The sequence below is a fragment of the Mytilus trossulus genome, chromosome 2 (genome assembly GCF_036588685.1).
Source record: "Mytilus trossulus isolate FHL-02 chromosome 2, PNRI_Mtr1.1.1.hap1, whole genome shotgun sequence".
Classification (NCBI taxonomy): Eukaryota; Metazoa; Mollusca; class Bivalvia; order Mytilida; family Mytilidae; genus Mytilus; species Mytilus trossulus.
Genome location: NC_086374.1, coordinates 4,972,797 through 4,993,781, shown reverse-complemented (window position 1 = coordinate 4,993,781; position 20,985 = coordinate 4,972,797). Strand labels below are relative to the sequence as shown.

The window sequence follows — 20,985 nt, the reverse complement described above, 5'->3', positions numbered from 1 at the left end:
AGACATAAGACAAACTGAAATGTATAAGCAAGATTAAGCCTTTTTACAAAATTTCCAACTTATTGTAAGGTTTGAACTTCTTTATAAAGTTATCAGTATGCAATTTACAAACAATGCATCCAAATTGTTTGGAGTTACTTCCCTTACTAAACTTCTTTTCATTCATTCTAAATACCGGTATAACAAAATTATCAACATACAATTAACTAATGTATACTTCAACATAACTTAAATCTGATAATGAGATCTCATTTTCAGTTTACAATACCCTGATATCTATTATGCAAATACAATTTATATCATATGTTCTAACATCCACAATTCTTCACATGGAAGCAAGAATATATTTAAATTCTTACAACCATTTTACAAAATATATATAATATATAATATATATATTTTGTAATGAATACTATATTATATAAAAAAATTCATTAAAAATCTAGTTAATGATTAATGTTGTGTCATATTCAAAAATAGTTATCTCTCATTGTCTTGAAATTAGCCTACTAAAAATAATACAAGTAATCAATGTTTTTACTGTGATCCCAAAATTAGTTTCATAAAAATTTATATATTTAAATTTAAATTGATTTGAAGGAAAATGACTCCAAAGATAAGACAAAAGTTCATAGTGTGTTACTTTGTAATCTCAAATTAATTAACACTAATCAAAGGAATACCTTTGTGACTAAACTGCCTCAACAAAAAACATTCACATGTAGCTATCATTTAATTTCACTTTATTCCATTGGATCAGATACTAAACACATCATCTGTCAGCAGCTTGTAACGTATGCATTCTTCATAATAAAGACCAACATATCATAAAAGAAAGTTACACAAAGAAAATACTTTAAAAAAAATATAATCCATTCTCGAAATAATCCTAAATCTTTAAAAGACATTCAAAGATATTCTGGAGTTGTGTCCCTTTGATCATTGTTATACATAGTCTCACACTGTCACTGCACAAATTTACTTTTACCGGTAGTTAGGAGAGTGAATATCATCACTTAAGTTAACGTGTTCAACAATTTGAAGTCTTGTTTGTTAAATTCATACATTTACATTTTACTTAGAAAATTTGATTTGTATGAATAGTAACAGTATTTATATTTGTGTATTTGTAAGTTTCAGCTTGTTTACCCATAAATATTAACAATACATATTTTTGCTTCTCTTTTCATCATTCAACTCAAGTATTTCACCATTTGTGTCAATTTCCTAAATAACTGCTTGTACAACCAAGCACAAGTAATATTTCTGTTTGAATTTCAATTGTCAGCTTACACTTAGAAATAAACACATATTACAAGAAAGCTCCCACATGAAATGGCTCCTCTCATATAAACACATATTACAATAAAGCTCCCATATGAGATGGCTCTTCGCATTCAGCACTGTTATTGGTTTCACATGTCAGTTCACATTTAAGGTTTCACATGTCAGATACCATTTAAATGACTATTTGTCAATGTTTAGTTGTAGATCATGAAATCTGTGTAAGAGTTGTACTAGCACTATCTAATTCTGTTTGACTTGGTTCTGTTGGGATGGGTGTGTGACTATGTCGCTTCAGGGATGGTGAAAATCTTTCCTGTATGTTCTGCAAGTAACTCTACAAAGGAAATAATATTTTATTCATTGAATGTTAGAATATATGTCATATATCATTATATTATTAATGATATGAAAATTATTAAAATTTCCCAAATTCAGTCTACATAAAAGTACTTGTGAGTTGACAATAAATAAATATCACACAGCATAGATAGTGATAGAGTATTGTTAACCTGATCAGTCAACTGAGGCAAAGCCAAGGTTGAGTATGTTTTTTACTGAAGTAACAATCTGCTCTATTACCCTTGTATTTGTGTTATTGAATTTAATATACTAAATTTTCTTTAAATTGAAAGTAATTAACTATGAGGCTATAAACATATCAAAACCATCAGTTTAAAAAAATAATAATACACATAAATAATCAAGCATCTAAAAGGATCTAGAATATAAGCCATGGGATAGAGTTGAATGTCTCCCAATTTCTAATTTATCAAAATCTAGCATTTTAAAGATGAAGTTTTCTGGTCAACATTTTAGTGTAATCTCAGATTGCTTTCTATCAAACTATTGCAATCATTATTAATTAACTTATATATCTATTTTAAATCTAATGTTGTAGATTAGATGTAGCTCTTATGTACAAGATTTCATTTTCAATAGAGGACCAATTATAGACATAGCCAGTACATTGATTTTTTTTATATCAGACAATTGCAATAGACAATACACAACAACAAAAAAAGAAATACATTGAACTAAAAAAACCATGAAATATAAATTGAGTTAATAAAACATGTAGTCACATAAACCAGTATATTTAGTGTTTATTGACCATGCACCAGAAGCAGCATCACATTCATTATAAACATAGCATATATAATTACCATCCATTTACATCATCAACAAGACTTATTAGCTTACACCCATGTCTTATATGATCTCTGCTGGAGAGTTGTCTTATTTTTAGAATTGTTATCATCACTCACTATTTTGAAATTCATGTATTTTTAAAAAATATATTACCATGATTAATTACCCCCTGATTATTTTAAACTAAATAAAGTTGCACTACCTACCTAACTATAAAAACATTCTGTAATATGGTTAGGTGTTCAGCTTTGGTATCTGTGCAACATAGGTCAATTTGTAATTATTTTTCTGTTAACACATTTTTTTCTTATTTTATAACATTTTTGCTCGGTACAAAATACAAGTTTTTTTAAAAGCTTTGGTTCTTTTTGTTTCTGACACAATACATCCACTTAATTCCAAATTTTATGAAAATCATAATAAAGAATTTTTTTTGGATTTTTTTTCAAACAACAGATCTTTCAAATTGTTTAATACTTTTAAGTATCTTGGCTGAATTGTGCCCAAGATATTAGTTTTACTAGAAAAACTAATTTTATACATAAGATTAGTTTTCTAGTAAATCTAATAGATTGAACTGTTTCAAATATTGTCATCAAGATTTATCAGATTGTAAGATAGATGTATTCCTCCTGGCATATTTTAAAGGTTTTTATATAGCTCTTATAAGGTTTATTTTGACCACATATTTACTATATGTAAAATGCCTATATTAACCTTTATAAAAATGTGAAATTTGGCAAATTTAGTTTCCTTTCAACTCTAATAAAATGTAAGTTTTGACATGTCATAGGGGCCAACATTTCACTTTTGTGTAGCATATTCATGAATAATTTGCATTCATTGTCTATTGATACACCAAAGTGTGTCTTTTCTTTTCAGTATATTGTATATACAGAACTCATCTAGAAGCTCTAAGGAGCCTGCTATTTTAAAAGGAGTAAACTGACAATTTCAGCCATGTAAACTTATTTGTATACCTCATTTCACATGTTTTGGTGATAATTTCTCTCTACCTACTTAAGTTTTTGCAAACAACACAAGATTTGGGTTAATTAAATCATCCTTCAATAGCAAACACTGCAAGAAGTGGTATCTATCATAGTTTTCCATATAAAAGCTTAAACAGCAAAAGTTGGTATAACTCATCATTTTAGGGCAAAATATTCATTAGACATTTTATCATTAGCTCTATTCTTAGCGTTGGAGGTCATTTGATCACAGGGGGTCATGGACATACTCCTAAAACCTTAATACCCCAAGGATGGTTGTGACCAAGTTGTTTCCAGTAGTTTCAGAGGAAAACTAAACTAAACATTTTAAGTGAGCAAGCTTCAGAAAATGATACATAGGAAACAAGGACTAACAAACTCAAAATAGAAATCTACAAAGTTCTCTGAATTATGACCTTGACCTTATATACAGCAAACATGTGGCGGGATTAAACATGTTTTATGAGATATCAACCCTCCCCCTTTACCTCTAGCCAATGAAGAATAAAGAAACACAGTAATACACACAGTAAAACTCAGTTTAAAAGAAGTCTGAGTCCGGTGTATGAATGTAATGTAAATGTTTTAATGTTAAGAAAGGTGTAAACAAACCTGTGAAATGACATCCCCAGTAGTTCGTCTAGCTTTATATAAGTGTCTGTATCTGGACTGTGTGTCAGGTTCATGTTGTCGTCTCCTCACTTTCTGTAAACTAACTTTTTTGTTCTTTCTACCCACTGAAGCTATTTATAAGATAGGATAGGTATGACAACAAAAAGACATCTGGTTTTATAAGGTGCAGCATATATTTTATATCTGAGAAACTAATTACTGTAAATTCAGAAATTGTTGCATGAATTTATTATTGCGATTTTGACATTTTGGACTAAAATGCTATTTTAATTTTTGTGATATTGAGGAAAATCCTGTTTAATTCAGATAAAAAATATCAAAATGTCCCATTACAGTACACATGGTATATGAAGAGTAAAGATGTGTTGTTGGTTTTCTTTTAAATGTGTGGCTTATTTCAATCATTTGTCACTGTAGAAAAAAAATATGTCATGTAATAATTGTTCACTTGTTTGTATAATATTAAAATATGTTTACATGTAATACTTGTCCATATCATGTTTGTAATATCTCAGCAAGAAACAAATTACTTAATTTCAAATCTAACTGGTATATGAAAATATAATTCAAACCCTTGCATAGCTACACATAAATAATTATCAACAAATTCCTTGGCAGACCAAGCAACTTGGGGACATTGTTTAAATTATCACAGATTGCAGATAAAGAACAAAACTTGTATTTTTTTTATTCTAGACTGTTTCACACTATAATCAGGCTGCCAGGTATTTATATTTCAGCATATAATATTTACACTAAGTACAGTGGCAAATCCCTGATTTATAGTAAAATGAAAATGTATTTGACTACACATACATTTTAGCTTCATTTTAACATGTTTAATACATGCAGGTTATATAATATAACCATTAAATTTAAAAAAAATGTCTGTTGATTGTAGATCTATTAACATGGTAAAAAGACAATAGTATATATTTAAAAAAGGTTTATGGGTTGTCATTGCTTATAAAAAAGAAATAAATTTGAAACAAACAATAAGTTCTGAAATAGTCAATGAATTTTTAGGTATTATGTTTTGTTTGGTAATCAGCATGTTTAAAACCCTTATTCATTGCTGCATATCAAATCTCAATGACTATTCAATTAAACTTACTATCTCTATGATCATAACCTTGTCCTGTAATTCTCCACTGGGCTACGGCACCAACTATAAAACAAAACGGCCAACAACCCAACAACACCCAGCTGTACCAACACACATGGTCAGATAAATCACCTTTAGCTCTCTCCCATATATATATCAACATTGTAAACTTTTCTATAAAGTAGTCCAGGCAAGATATCATTAAAGCACCACCGAATATACTAGTTCCTAAAACTGTAAATGTTTTCTGGAATTTCAATGTCAACACAGCAAAAAATAGTCCAACTCCACATAAAATAGAAATTGGAATCCATCGTGTAGTTGGATGGTAAAATTGTTCTAAAACAACTAAAATACACATAGCAATAGATAATCCAAACTGAAATCCTGTGAGGAATAGTCCAATATATTGCACTAACATTGTTATTATGCCAAGTATAAGTCCAGCACCTACTGCTACTCCAATTTCTCCTCCCAGGGGTAAAATATCCTGTTCCGAAAGTATTAAATATGTAAGAACTGATATGAAGATGAATCCTGTTAGGAACATAACGGCTTTAAAAAATCTGTAACCTGCAAAACAAAAAGCATAATGTTAAACCAAAACAGAAGATATCATGATATATCTTTCTTTTTTTTTACAAAACATTTGTTGTTTAAAAGATCTTTGTTCATTATCCATTAAAGTTATTTTGTGGTGGTTTCAGATTCAGGCACAGGGGGGCGCCTATTACAGATATTTTGAGGGCTGAAAAATATGCCAGTCGACTGGTATGCATTTAGACATGCTACAGGTCCTTTTCTTCTTATTATTTTTTTTCAATGATTCCCCTTTAACACTTTTACTGCTATAACTAAGACTAAGAGATTACCATTATACTGACATCTGCAGGACATTGTATACTGGCAGTTTTCAGTAAACATGTTAATTTGTAAGAAAGAAATAAAAGAAAGGGAATTGTAGCAAGTCTAGTATGCTTAATACATTGTGTTTATACCAGTCGACTGGCATATATTTCCACTCCAAAATATCAATGATATGCACCCCTGTGGCCTGGCCCGTCAGTGTGTTTTTTGTATGATCAATGATAATCTAGTACTTTTTAATTTGTACAAACATAATCTGAACTATCATGATTATTTTAAGGGTTTTATGTCTAAGATGTCAGTTTTCCTTAATTGAATGTAATATCTGCATTAAAGAAACCCAAAATGTGAGCATCTACTGACCCTGATTTCATGGTGTTGTTGGGTTACTGTCTCTTTGACATATGCCCTGTATTGACCCACTGACCCTGATTTCATGGTGTTGTTGGGTTACTGTCTTGTTGACATATGCCCTGTATTGACATGTATTGTCACTATTCATATCAATATTTGAAGACAAACCAATCATATTTACAACATTCTAAGATTCTATTATTTTACTATTGTTGTCACATTATGATTTACCCCACATCTTTTTATTTTTACATGAAGTATTAAATAATTGTTCTTGTGATAGATTTCACTGTGACAATTAAATACTATTTGTGGATTGGAATTTGTCTTCTATTTAGCACATATAACTACCATATTTCATAGAAATTTGTGTGAATTCCTTTGCTTTTATTTTCTGATGAGCAATTTTATCCCTGATAAGATTCTATTTGAACCTCTTGTAACATAGTATCATACTAACCAAAGAATGTGTATATTATGCCAAAAATAAAACTCATGGCACAGATTATCGCAAGTGCTACATCATAATCCGTATCTATGTGGTCACATGACTTAAGTGTATGTGTTACAGGCTTCGGTGTTGAGGGAATTATAACAGTAGAATTCTCCTCTGGATCCCCATCAATGTATACTGTTGGTGTGGAGGACTGTAACAACCTTCGTAATAGAATCCTTCCATCCATTGTGGTATTATATCCCTAAGGTTTAATACTAGGTCTAGAAGCTGGTCATCTGAAATTAATAAATCAGTAAATATAATAGGTTTTAAACATAATAAAGTAGTTTATCCAAGGCACATCTAATTCCATATCCTCACAAAACAGACTATTGGTGACATGATCAACCACTAACTTCAAGTGAACAAGCGATTCAACATTTGATATCATATTTAAATTTGTATATATTGCTGATTATATCTATAAATAGAAGAGTTTTTTGTTTACCAGACAATGTTGGTTTCCTGGTTTTGGGTTTTTTGGTTGTAATATATCCTTGCTTTGATTGATAATTGATCAATCTATTGTTGACAAAATAATCAGACCAATAGGCCATCAATGTGTGTCAGTTCAGAGGAATATAAATAGTTCAAATGAAATTCAGTTTGGAAAATTTCCTTATTAATATATATATATATATGGCTGTTGAAACAAATTCGATTTTAGATCTGATAAAATACTTTCCTATTACCAAAATACTATCAAACATGTCAAATGGGTAGGATGATGGGAGATATTTTGCTATGACTAGGCTGATATTCATCTACTACAAGTACTTACTTTAACCTCTTCTAACTTAATAATCCAATGATAAACTAATATGAATGTACATACATTAAATAGCAATGAACACCAATATCTACTCCTAGACAGGTATTACATCTATGGTCTACTCCAGCAGTATGCTATCACATGATCAGAACTAATCAATTCAATCCATAAAATTTCCTCTAAAAGCTATTTGATAATCATTCAATATTCTCCTTACTAAATTTGTGTGTAATTGAATCACAACTAAAACCTCTCCAGAAAGAAAATCTCATTTTCAATTTCCAGAGCTGAACAATTATCATGTTCAATCCTCTAAATGTATATTTTTTTCAGTTAATGTTAAATGTTTGCCCTCCTACTGAAACTGTTCTGGTTAATGAGATCAGCTGGAGTAATTACAATGAAGTCAGCAAGATTTTATTAAATAATCACATTTTATCATTATGACTGACACAACAATCCTATATGAATTTAAGCTTACTGTTCAACTGCAATCCATAACTTATCAATAATTTATATATCAGTGCAAATCTGTCCAGTTCAACATTGTAAACGAAATGTCAAATTTCTGACAAGTTACATAATCGTCTGTTTCATATAAAATAGATTTCTGGGTAATTATCTATTGACAGGTTTGATTCAATATTATGAAACAAGTTGATGAATCGCCAGTAACAACAGTAAATAACTAATATAATCTCTGTTTACTATAAACAATCTGCATTTACTGCTAAATTGACATTTCTTGATATGAGTACAAAGAAATGATCAAATGGTTTTGTTGAAAACAAAAGCAGGAATGCTTACAGTACACAAAACATTCATTCATTCAACTAAAGAATAATCTTCATTAAGCCATCAAAAATGTTTCAGTTTTAACCAAACAATATACAGAAATCAACAAATATTGATTATATTTTCTCCTCATTACATTATCTTTTTAAAAAGTATTGTTTTATAATCAGAATATGTTAGACAAAAGACCATAACATGGAGCCAGAGGATATTATTACTGTTTGTCCACCTGTACAAATAAAAATACCATGCCAACATTGAATGAAAATCCCTACAGATTTTGAAGGTCACAGGTCAGACATCAAGCAGAAGTAAGGGTCCAGAGAAAAAAATTCCAAACAACTTTGCAGATTACACTGATAGACAAACTTGGTACAAAATATCATCCTGGGGGACCTCTTATAAACCCCATAGATTGACTTTGTAGGTGCATTCAACTTTGATATTATTTGAATAAGGATTATCTGAGTTTTCCTGGCAAGCATTATTAACTCATGTTCTTTTTTCTTGCATCTATGAACTCAGAAATCAAATTGTTTTTTTCATTTCATACTCCTGTTCGCTCCAATCCTGCATATACCCTGATTTCAACATCTGGTTGATTTTAGCCCAGAACTGGCCCACGATACTTTTTCCAAATCTCCTTTCCTGTTTACTTTTATCCTAAATGCATCCATAGATAGACCAGAAACATGAAGAGGTATTATATGATCAGGTCAAGTCAGTTTTGTCAGAAATCTGTAAAATTGTGTCACTTTGTTTGACCTGGCCTGCCAAATTTGTTCCTGGAGATATAACAATGATGTCAACTGTGCTGCCAGTCAACATGGAATGGCAGTTGTATTTGGGTTTATTTGAATGACAGACTATTATGATTATAAAAAGTCTGAAAATAGACTAAGGTAGGTTGAGATGCCTGATTTTCCTGAATTATCTTTGTGGAAAGAGTTGGGTTATTTTATAAACAAAGATGCAGATCAATAATAAAGAAATCAAGAAAAATATATTACATTATACATCTAACTTCGTCATCTGTTTTCCTTGATAAAAATCTGTTTGTTACCTAAGATTAATATATAATATTGAAAATGGTGTAAAGTTTCAAGGTCTAATTCTATATATATGCTAACTTCCATAATTTCATTTGCTAGTTTCCAAAGTAACATTAAGGAAATGATAAAATCCAAAATGGGTCCAGAATACACTAAATGAAGCATTGAACAGGTGATTGACTTTGATAGGTACATATAATTACTACTTATAGGTTATAATGTAATTACTAAGATGTCTGATACAGATTATAAACCTGCAGGCTATTTCTATCAGGTGTTGCAGATTGAGTAATACAAGATTGATAGCTACATAATTAATTCCTTACCCTCAAGAAATTTATCCAATTTAAATCAAACTTTGATTGAAATGTTGTCAAACTATCCAAATAAAACTTGCTATAATTTAGAATAAAGAAATTACTTGAATGTCTTTGTTTACGTTTGGAATTTGACATATTGTTCAGATATATGTAACATTACAACTTTGCTTACAGTTATTTTCATTTAGTATGTAAGCATTCAACAATGTTCATTAGATGTAAGAAGATGTGGTATGAGTGCCAAGATAAAATGAATAAAGACAAAATTCACAATGCCATGAACTCTTGAATCTTATACAGGTTACTTACCTGAAACTGTGTTTATAATCCATAAACAATATTACACTAAATTACAGAGTAGTTACCCAACTCATTACAACCACTAACAGTGAAAATCTTTTCTCCTCCTTTTTTCAATTTTTTTGTAATAAAACTTCACCCCAGTCACTTAGCAATGATTTTCTAATTCCGTTATTCATTCAAAGTATTAATTCAAACTACTTTACATGTAATTGCCATTACTGAAGTGCAAATACATGTTTTCACTAAAACTATTAAATCTGATAATAAAAACTAGACAATCTTTTAATTGATCTTAAAAGGTGGTTATCAATTCTAAAATAAAACAGCTTTTCTCTTTAAAATCTGTTTTACACCACAAACTATTTAGTATCCTAAAAACCTTCAGGTTATTAAGAATTGTAATTATTACATGTGAAAAAATAACTGGAGGGATATATACCATAGTATATAGTTACCATAAAACTGATATATCTAGCAACAGGTGCTTGCTCTTTGTGAAACCTGCAGTGCAAGTTACTAAACAGGGGAGATAATTCATAATGCAGTCACAGATTATGACAACAATGGTTCAGAATATTGCGGTCTTCAGTTATTTTGAAAATATCATTACCAACCTTATATACATCTGAAGATTGTATCTGGTATTGAGAACAATCTGTCTTCAACAAAGCAGGAAACTTATCAAAATAACTACTGTATACAAACAAAGACACAAGTTTATAAATCACCAGCAATTTGTTTTCTTCAAAAGAATTAGGGAGGATCAAACTAAACACCACAAACTACTTTATAAACTATAAGTGTATAACATGGCAATCCGTTTCACTTGACAAATCTAAACAACAAAACCTTTTGTTTAATTACATACAAATTAACCCAATTATGTTCAAAAGGAAGGCCATTAAATTGTAAAAACTCTTTGTTATATAGATGACATAATCAAGTAAATTGAAATTATTCACTTTCTTAAAACATCTGCACAAAATCTGTGCAAGAACAAGATTAAGCCAGTAATCCTGGAAGATAATAAATCTACCGCTGACATAAGATTTGCTAGAGTAATATTACAAATATTTTATGTTATGTCTAATAAATTCATTGCATTTTAAATTTAGAATAAAATAAATAGAAATGAATATTTTGTATGTTGTCTAGAAATAGAAATTCATAGTTTATATATAATGATTCATACTTACTACATGAAATTACTCATCTGTTATCAAAGTACACTAATTAATATTCAAATATGCACTCATTAAAAATATTGATGAAAAACACTTTAGAACTAAACGAAAAAGTTTAAAAAAGTGAATAAAGAAACGACTTACTCTGACATGACTAGTTACATTAGGCTGACTCATCATTAAACTTCATAACAAAGGAAATGTAAACATTCTACCATATCATACTAATCAACAATACTATCATGTATGGTCAGCTCATTCTGAGACCTTAGACACAGGGGTGCCAACCTTATAACATCATTTAGTTAAAAACACCAACAGATCAAGATTAAAACCAAACATAATCACTGTTTTGTAATCTTGATTTTGATAAGAGATCAAAGGAAACACACTTTAGCAATATATCAGTACTTATAACTGCCCAGGTGTGAAGTTTTCAGTGTTTGTTTATGAACTTTACTGCCCTATATAAATATAGACCAATCATGTATACATTTGACAGCTATATAAACTGTTAGTTTATTTTTTAAATCAAAGTCTTAACCATTTTACATTTTTAGTACATGTCAAATTTCAAGACCATAGACTTAGTAACATGGATCTCCTACTTTAAACTCCATTTAACTAAAAGATCTGCTATCTTACTCGGCTACTATCTCATTCAAATATTGCAGATGAAATCTCAGAAATTAAATCCATGAACAATCTTTCATATCAATTTTTGTAATTTTTTTTCAAATGTTTAGAATGATGTTAGGATAACATTATTCCAGAGCCTATATTTACTAGATATAGATAGAGAAAGGCAAACACATGATTCCTTGCAGTTAGGGTTTTCATCTGAGTTACAACTGACAAATTCACATGAATAACTCAAAAGCTGCCTCATGTTCAGTTAGAATTTCTAAGCATATGGTACATTTTTAGGCTTTAACTTTTGGCCCTGTAAATCATCAAAATTTTGAAAGTTTGATTGATTAAAACATATATATCAAGCAAGTCTTAATAGTAAAACTTGACTGTGGCGCCATATTGCCAGATTAACCAGGTTCAGTCCAAAAGGGCTAATATCAAGAATGTTTAGACCAAATTTGTATAGAGTACAGTACATATTGTCAAAAATATTGTTTCGTAAGCAATGATGTAAGCACACAGTGCCCTTCTCAAATATATTTTTAGGGAAAGGGTTTTGCCCTTTATTTTTCTGAGTGCCGTCAAGTCGATGGTCATAACTTATTGCCTTTCCATGGTTGTATTTTTAAAGGAAAGCAAGTTTTTAATGAGCAGTATCATATTGAAGTATATACACTGTCTTGTGGTTCAAATTTTATTTCTGTAACATTTGTGAAAAATTAAACATTTATTTTGAGATATTTTGACCTCAAATTATAGCTTTTTCTTTAAAAAGTGATAACAGTTTTGTATTCTTAGGCTTGTAAAGCTATTTTTGTGATTTTCTATTGGTTCTTTAAGTGTAATTGTTTTGATTTGTTTTGGCGCTGTCAATTTTTTCTTTTATTTATGTTCTTGACTCCAAAGCTTTTAACTGAATAGACATGAAAATATAAGTCTCTTTAAAATAAAAAGTCAATTTAAGGTGCATGAACCCTGACTACATAGTATTTTTTACACTATATATACACTATATAAAAATAAACTGTACATCAATCATGCATATATCTATAATGTCTTAATGTTCAATTTTCAATTCATTACATTATCAGAACAAAAAAACAGAGAGATTATGTTAATAGAATCAATGTTTTTTTTTACTTAAAACACAGGTGCTGGGCAACACTTTATCTTTTTAACATAATATTTCTCCCGTACATTGACTTATGTTAAACACAGTTTATATGTGCATGCCTCTCAATTTTTCTTCAGTATGTGAAGTTTAAGGATCACATAAGACTTATAATAGCATCCTATCCATGGCCTATTCTTACGTATGTAGGACTCAATTCTATGGTGGGTTCCAAATCTATGGAGATCCCTAATCTATGGCAAATTGGACCTCATGCCATCCCAAATCTATGGCAGATGTGTTTACAATCCTAATCTATGGCAAGTTTTGCAATTTCCTAATCTATGGCAGATTTTTGTTGTTTCCAAATTTATGGCAATTTTTGTGCAAATGTCAAACAATTGTGCATGTTACCTGTTTATTGACCCATTCATTAAACCAACTAGTAAGTTCCTTAACAAACAAGAAGGCAGGTTTAAAAAAAAATTATAAATATAAATAAACAGTTTGAATTTTGTATGATGTTATTTCATTATTAATACATGTACTGTCTTTTTCAATTTGATGACGATTTAAATCAAATAGGTATAATATCTGGTAAATTATAATCTTTCACATTTTATAAACTTTGCCAGCCGTAAAATATTTATTATAACTGCTTTTATAAAATATCCGGTACTGAAAACAGCGGTGCATGTAATTATTCATTATGGGCTTCTGCTGGAACAGCACAATTTGTCTCTCTTTCAGAAAATTGGTTACATCTTCCTTTAAAACATCTGCATATATATATAGTTGTCGAAGGAAATACCTTCATCTGGAATGGTGTTCAAATCTACGAATACTGCCAGCATAAGCGGCTGCAACAATGTAATATGTCGTTATATTATTCAATTGTGAGGTTATGAAAAAGATCTGCCACAGATTTGGAGAAAACAAAAACCTGCCATGGATTTGACTTTTTGACATTTGTAACGTCACATTTGCCATAGATAAGAGATCTGCCATAAATTTGGAACACGCCATAGATTTGAGTCCTGTATGTATGTTCTAACATTTAAAGCTTAACCCAAACCTAGCTCTTATATCCTATCCTAACCTGAATGATATTACAATGTGCTATATAAGAATGCATATCTTTATTATAACATTTTGCCTCCTTTTAGTTATGTTTTTCACTTTTATTTAATGGATAACCCATCACTTTTCTTATGAATGCAAAGTTCAGATACAAGAACATCAGATCTGTTACCTTTCCATTATTATTCTGCATTGTCTACTAATCCCTCTTATTCAATATGTTACAACTGTATAATAAAGACAACTTACATTCAGAGAGGCCTTCACACCGATTAAGTCCAAGGTTATAAACAAAATTTAAAGAAAAAATCCAATAAACAGAAATATTTCATATTTAAATCTGATTTGCACATTTCTAACTTAGTAAGTTAGTAACTGTTCTATGTACCAATGACTATGATATATATATATATATCCACTAAGCTGTTAAAGAACATAAACTATAGCCAGATATAGTAATTTATGATTTATTTGCTCTACTAGCAGTGGAAAACGATCAATGTATTATATAGTAACCAGTTCAATAACTATTCCCTGTTCTATTCAATAGAAAGACTAATCAAATATATTCTGATTAACTACTGGATTCATCATCCTTTATATGAAGCTATAATTTAACTTGTGTACAAGGAAAGGTCACTGACCTGGTTTAATACAGCTCTAATGATAAAAAGGTCTACATCTAATTCATTACAAAATCATTAGCATTTAATTGTTGACATTTATGTTTCAACCAATTCAAAACAAATCACACAGAAAACCTATGACCAGTCAACCTTGAGCATCTCTTCAAAATTTCAAATGTAGCAGGCAGATTTTACAATAAGAAGGAATTATTGTTTTTTTGTATCCATCAAAAAAGCAATTGCTGAAACTGTGAAACAGACTGTGTAATGGAGTAATGCAATATGTTATTGAATAAAATGTGTCTTTCTGAGTAAATAAAAATAAAAATTACTCTGTGTTTGTGTTTTTTGTTAGAATTAGAGGGTTTTCAATTTCAAAATATTGGACATGGAATAGACATCATGACCTACTTTACTGACATCCAGCTTATTTGGAGTGGAATTTTGAAGTATTATTTATAAGTTGAGCCTAATAACATGGACTTATATTTTAATAAAAAGTCTTCTTTTGTGTTTTAATCATAACTTTAAGGCAGATTTTTTTTGGTAAAGGCTAAAAAAGGTAATTTAATAATATTGTTGCTAACGTCACATCTTTTCCGTCCATTGTGGTATGTCACGATCGCAATTTTCTTGTTGGTTCTCAGACAGGCCATTGTAGTTATTTTTATCCCGGGTTTTATAAATAATTGAAAATAGCAATCATATTAAATTTGGATGACGTAAGGGGGTCAAAGGACTGGAGGAATCAATATCATTGGCTGTTTTATTTTTTGCGAACGTTACTGCTCGAGGTTTCCGTCCTAATCAGTGTCACGTGAGCAACATATATTTAGATCTGTAACTCTCCTGTATAGAAGTTACGATATCGCCCTTTGCAGAAATAGATTCGGAGTCAGTTCCTTCACATGATGGGGAAGCAAAGAAGGTCAGTTGTATGTAATATTGTTACAAGAGGACCTTAAATGTATTCCGTCCATCAAAAAGACGTTCGCAACAAAGCGTAATGTCATGATAGTAGATGTTGCTAATGTTACTATTACGAATTGGTTTCTTGTGTATTCATTTGATATAAAGTACACCTACAAATGACATTCTGTATATTTAGAAATTCTAAACCAGACTGTACAATTTTATTACTCCAGGCATATATTAAACATCACTGTGTGCATACATTTTAACTTTTAAAGATGTTGTTGCTCATGTGACATGTCCAAATGTCGCTAACGTTACTTTTTTTTTGGTTTCTTGTGTATTCATTTGATATAAAGTACGCCTGCAAATGACATTCTGTATATTTAGAAATTCTAAACTAGACTGTACAATTTTATTACTCCAGGCATATATTAAACATCACTGTGTGCATACATTTTATCTTTTAAAGATGTTGTTGCTCATGTGACATGTCCAAATGTCGCTAATGTTACTCATTTTTGTCTCTGTCACGTTAGCAACATGAAAGTAGGAGACAGAACACAATACTGTAAAATCTGCCAGCAGTATACATGATATTGTATGTAAGCAAAGTAATGTATTGCTCCAATACTAGCCATTTCTCTAAAAGGCTCTCAAGAATTCCTAATACCCATCTGATAATGGTTGACACATCTGCATGAAATTTAGTGCTACAAACTTTAAAATTATACAAAAGGAAATATTTAAACAAATCATTTAGATTTTAGATCTAACAGATAATTCTATTTAGAAAACAATTAAAACTCACAATGTGGTAGACAGATATTCCTTGATTAGTACATTAGTACTGAAACTTTCATTACACAGATTAAATATCAATTAAATTTTTATCTCCTGCTTGAAATAACATTTGTATGAAATGCTAATGACCAGCTATAAATCCATTTCTCCCAGAAAGTCGGAAGTCTGTTTATTTTTTAAAAACAATAGCGTCACTGAAGTGTGTTATTCAGAACAATCCTTATAATCATGACAGGATCAAGCCTACACACTAATGTTACATAATATAATAAATGGATCCACTATCATACCAACTCAAATATTTTAAATTTAAATTTAAATAATGTGTTTTATAGACGTTTAAGGCTAACATGGGGAATTCTATTGCAAATTAAAATGAAAACATTAATTGTATGCCCCTTTTTTAAGACTGATAAATAAAGTGAAACTGAAAGAGTTGGGCAAGCATTACACACTTAACCGCTCCCATTTCATAGATTAAAACAAAAATATTATTTTATTTGGGATGGCTCAGCATTCTGTTTTACAGTGAAGTAATGTAAAAGATTTTTGGGAGGTTCAAACAGAAGGTCAAATGTACCAACGTACACTTAAACTAAATGCCCTCCACCCTAACATCTGTGTCGATTCTTTTATTTATTTACATCAGTAAGAGTGGGTCATGACCCTACCGAATTGTGTGCCTGTATGGAAGAGGGACCAAAGATACCAGAGGGAGAGTCAAACTCATAGATTGAAAATAAACTGACAGCACCATGGCTTAAAATAAAAAGACAAACAGACAAATAATAGTACAGAAGACACAACAAAGAAAACTAAAGACTTAGCAACACAAACCCAACCAAAAACTGGGGGTGATCTCATGCAGTTAGGCTTTCTGGACCATGTTTTTCATGACTGTTTGTGGGGTCTGAGTTACCATTAATATTTTTGATGATTTTATTTGTTATCCTTTAATAAAAGCAAAATTAGCAGATTTTAGAATTTTGATAATGAATGAGAACAACATGAGATGAGGAAATCTTCTAATTTATTTTTCTTGGTACAGAAAAACTGCAATGTAATGTTATCCAGATCAGGAAACCATGTCATAAGTCAGGCAGTCTAAATATAAAACCAGACAGGGTGTTTATAGTAGGGTTTACAAAAATATTTCTATAGGTTTGTAGCAAATCATCCATCTGATCAGGAATTGTAATGTTCTATAAGAAAAATGATAATCCTGAATAAAGTTCCTTTTGCCTCTGTTCAGACTTTTTTTTATTTCACTAGATAATAATATGCCATGGGGTAAAGTTATATATAATACAAGACTATAGAATGATAACTGGTTTAACCAACTCACCTGTGTTGTGTCTGGATATAGTTCCTTCAGTTCAAACCTCACATTAATTAATTAAAATAACTAAATCCAGGTGAAACATTTACTTCATTCATTCATAAAATCCTATCCACTGGTAGATTGACTTAAATCGATGACTGTTGTCATTCTACGTGTAAACAAACATAGGTAAAGCCTATTGATATTACCATAATAATACAAGTCGAACGTCAACAGACTTCTAACACCTACAATTGTGTGTGATATTTAAATTTAATTGGTTATAAATCGGGTGTATTATATATTAAAAATTTGTAATGTAATCCACTCCTTTCCTTTTCTAAAAGCGTAGAAGTCAATAACCCGTCATGATAAATAAAATATGAATTTCAAATACCTATTTCAAAAGTGACATTCAATGATTTTTAAAAAACTAATTCATATTACCCCACAAATATCAAGCCTGAAAAATGACTTTCATATACTAGTAGTTAGTCCTGTATAAAATAGATATTTGTAATAAGCACTGAACTCTAGCTGTAGGAATTGCTACTTAGTAGTTTTCAGCAAAATATTCTTGCTAGCCAATGGTATTGTTATGATCTGGTTGCCTCCTCGTAACCATGAAACAAGATTGTAATCCTTAGGGTTAGCTATATATATAAATAGAGAGAGAAGATACTTGAATGTTTTCAGAGTTATTACTAGTGTGTGTGTGTGTGGAGAGAGAAAGAAGCAAATACAGCCACTTGTAACCGGAGACCACAATTAATTAGCCTTATTTTCATTGTTAAAGAATAGTTCCATCCATTACATTAAGATGTTAATGTTCTTTATTTTTTTTCTTCCACTTCTTCATTAGCTTTTAAGAGTTGAGCTTTACTGTTTGGATGTTATTTTTTTACTGTTTATAAGTGGATAGAATGAGTCAGATTAGGCCAACGAAAACATTAAGGGTAAAATTAATTGACTACCAATTACAGTATTCACTATTTCAGCAGTTTCAAAAAATATCATTTGTGTTAATATTTCCAGAATAGATTATTCCACTTTTTGGAATATTAATTTTCCAAATCAAAATTATTTTTCTGAATGTATCCCTAAAAGAACTGCACACAATACTTTCATAACAACAACATTTTTATACAATTGAAAAGCAACTCATATTAAAATATTTAGTGTAGAACTTTAAAAATCTGTTAATTGTCTATTTTACATGCATCCAGTTGAAATCTTTACTGTTTTATCTGCATCTTCAACATACAATAAATCAAACAGCCAAAAAACAATATTAGTACAAACTAATTACAAAGCATTCTATTTTTTAAAAGATTAAAACAATTATAGATAAGTATAATTCTAAATTCTAAATAGTGTTATTGTGCAGGTATTGTTATTTAACAGCTAAGCCCCTTTAATCAAATTTCAAAACATTTTTTTTACTTTTGAAGTTTTCTTTTGAAGTCTAAGCATGACCTAAATCTTTAAATATTTAAAAACAATATAATTTTTAATCATCTCCAATTCAGATTAGCCAACACAAGTACAGTCAAACATAAAGTCAATAAAACATGTTACCATGTTATGTCGTGCAATGGGATGACTCAATAATATTATTTGTCTTCTTCCTTCTCTATAAATACAGAAACCAAAATGAAGTATACATTACTATGTTTACACATGTATTTATTTCCCTTACAAATTATATAATCTTTTAATTAATGTTGCTACCATGCACTGTGGAAGACATTTTGATTTGATTTTTATTCATATATTCTAATTCAATTACTTGACATACATATTTACAACTAAAGAAAGATATTACACAACTCCCCCTTCCATCTATATACTTTGACAGTCAGAAATTCAAACTTACTTAATTTCATATGAAGCACTAGATGATCCTAGGTTCATCAGTTTCTTATCACAAAGTTTTCCTCCCTTTCAAATCACACCTTAGCAGACACCCATTCAACCATGAAAAATTGATCATAAATATGTTGTATACTGTTAGGGCATGTAAATATATTTGTATATGATTTGACAACTGTAAATTCATAGGTTAAAATATTGGTAGTTAATATTCATGAATAATAAAAAGGCCCTAAAATGAAATAATTAATGTCTGTCATCAAATAAAGACTTGAACTGTCAGGAAGTACCCTAAAAGTGAGAAATTCAAACCAGCAGTTATAACTGGTGACAGAGTACATTTCATTGTATGTACATGTATATGTAGGGAGGAAAATAGTTCTTGGATGTGTTTATAAAGGCGTTTCAAGATTGATTGATTGATTGATTGTTGGTTGCTTAATGTCTAGTGGCAAATATTTCATACATGTTCAGGACAGTAGGTGCTTCAAGATACAAAGTCAAAACATTATATGAAAATGTTTTAAGAGACAAAGTCTTAGAACAGTAGTATATGTAGATGTTTAAGAGACATATTGTTGGTAACTTATGGTGCTATGTTGAATTGAATCGATTTTAATTGCTGACTGGTGCCTGGTATTCCAAATTGTTGGAACTAGTAGAAGTGTTTCAAGATTAAGTGTCAGAACTGATGAAAGTGTAGATAGGAGACAAAGTGTCAGAACTGATAAAAGTGTATTAGGAGATGATGTGTCAGAACTGATGAAAGTGTATCAAGAGATGAAGTGTCAGAACTGATGAAAGTGTATCTAGATACAAGTGTCAGAACGGATGAAAGTGTATTAGGAGATGATGTGTCAGAACTGATGAAAGTGTATCAAGATACAAAGTGTCAGAACTGATGAAAGTGTATTAGGAGATGAAGTGTCAGAACTGATGAAAGTGTATCAAGAGACAAAGTGTCATAACTGATGAAAGTGTATCAAGAGACAAAGTGTCAGAACTGATGGAAGTGTATCAAGAGATGAAGTGTCAGAACTGATGAAAGTGTATTAGGAGATGATGTGTCAGAACTGATGAAAGTGTATCAAGAGACAAAGTGTCATAACTGATGAAAGTGTATCAAGAGACAAAGTGTCATAACTGATGGAAGTGTATCAAGAGATGAAGTGTCAGAACTGATGAAAGTGTATCAAGAGACAAAGTGTCAGAACTGATGAAAGTGTATCAAGACAAAGTGTCAGAACTGATGAAAGTGTATCAAGAGACAAAGTGTCAGAACTGATGAAAGTGTATCAAGAGACAAAGTGTCAGAAC

General features: G+C 30.2%; 1 protein-coding gene across 11 annotated transcripts in view; it reads right to left on the bottom strand.

The window, feature by feature from the left end:
* Nucleotides 1-489: 489 nt before the first annotated feature.
* LOC134706328 (transmembrane protein 198-like) overlaps nucleotides 490-20,985 on the bottom strand; it is a 40,623-nt gene continuing 20,127 nt past the window's right edge. The window contains exons 3-7 of one of the 11 annotated variants that reach the window (XM_063565185.1): nucleotides 6,848-7,119; nucleotides 5,176-5,739; nucleotides 4,041-4,171; nucleotides 2,643-2,691; nucleotides 490-1,621 (exon numbers count right to left, since the gene is read on the bottom strand). In XM_063565185.1, the coding sequence (XP_063421255.1) occupies nucleotides 2,671-2,691; nucleotides 4,041-4,171; nucleotides 5,176-5,739; nucleotides 6,848-7,070 (939 nt within the window). In that variant the 5' untranslated portion in view covers nucleotides 7,071-7,119 and the 3' untranslated portion in view covers nucleotides 490-1,621; nucleotides 2,643-2,670. The other 10 variants (XM_063565181.1, XM_063565176.1, XM_063565179.1 and 7 more) reach the window with 10 other exon arrangements.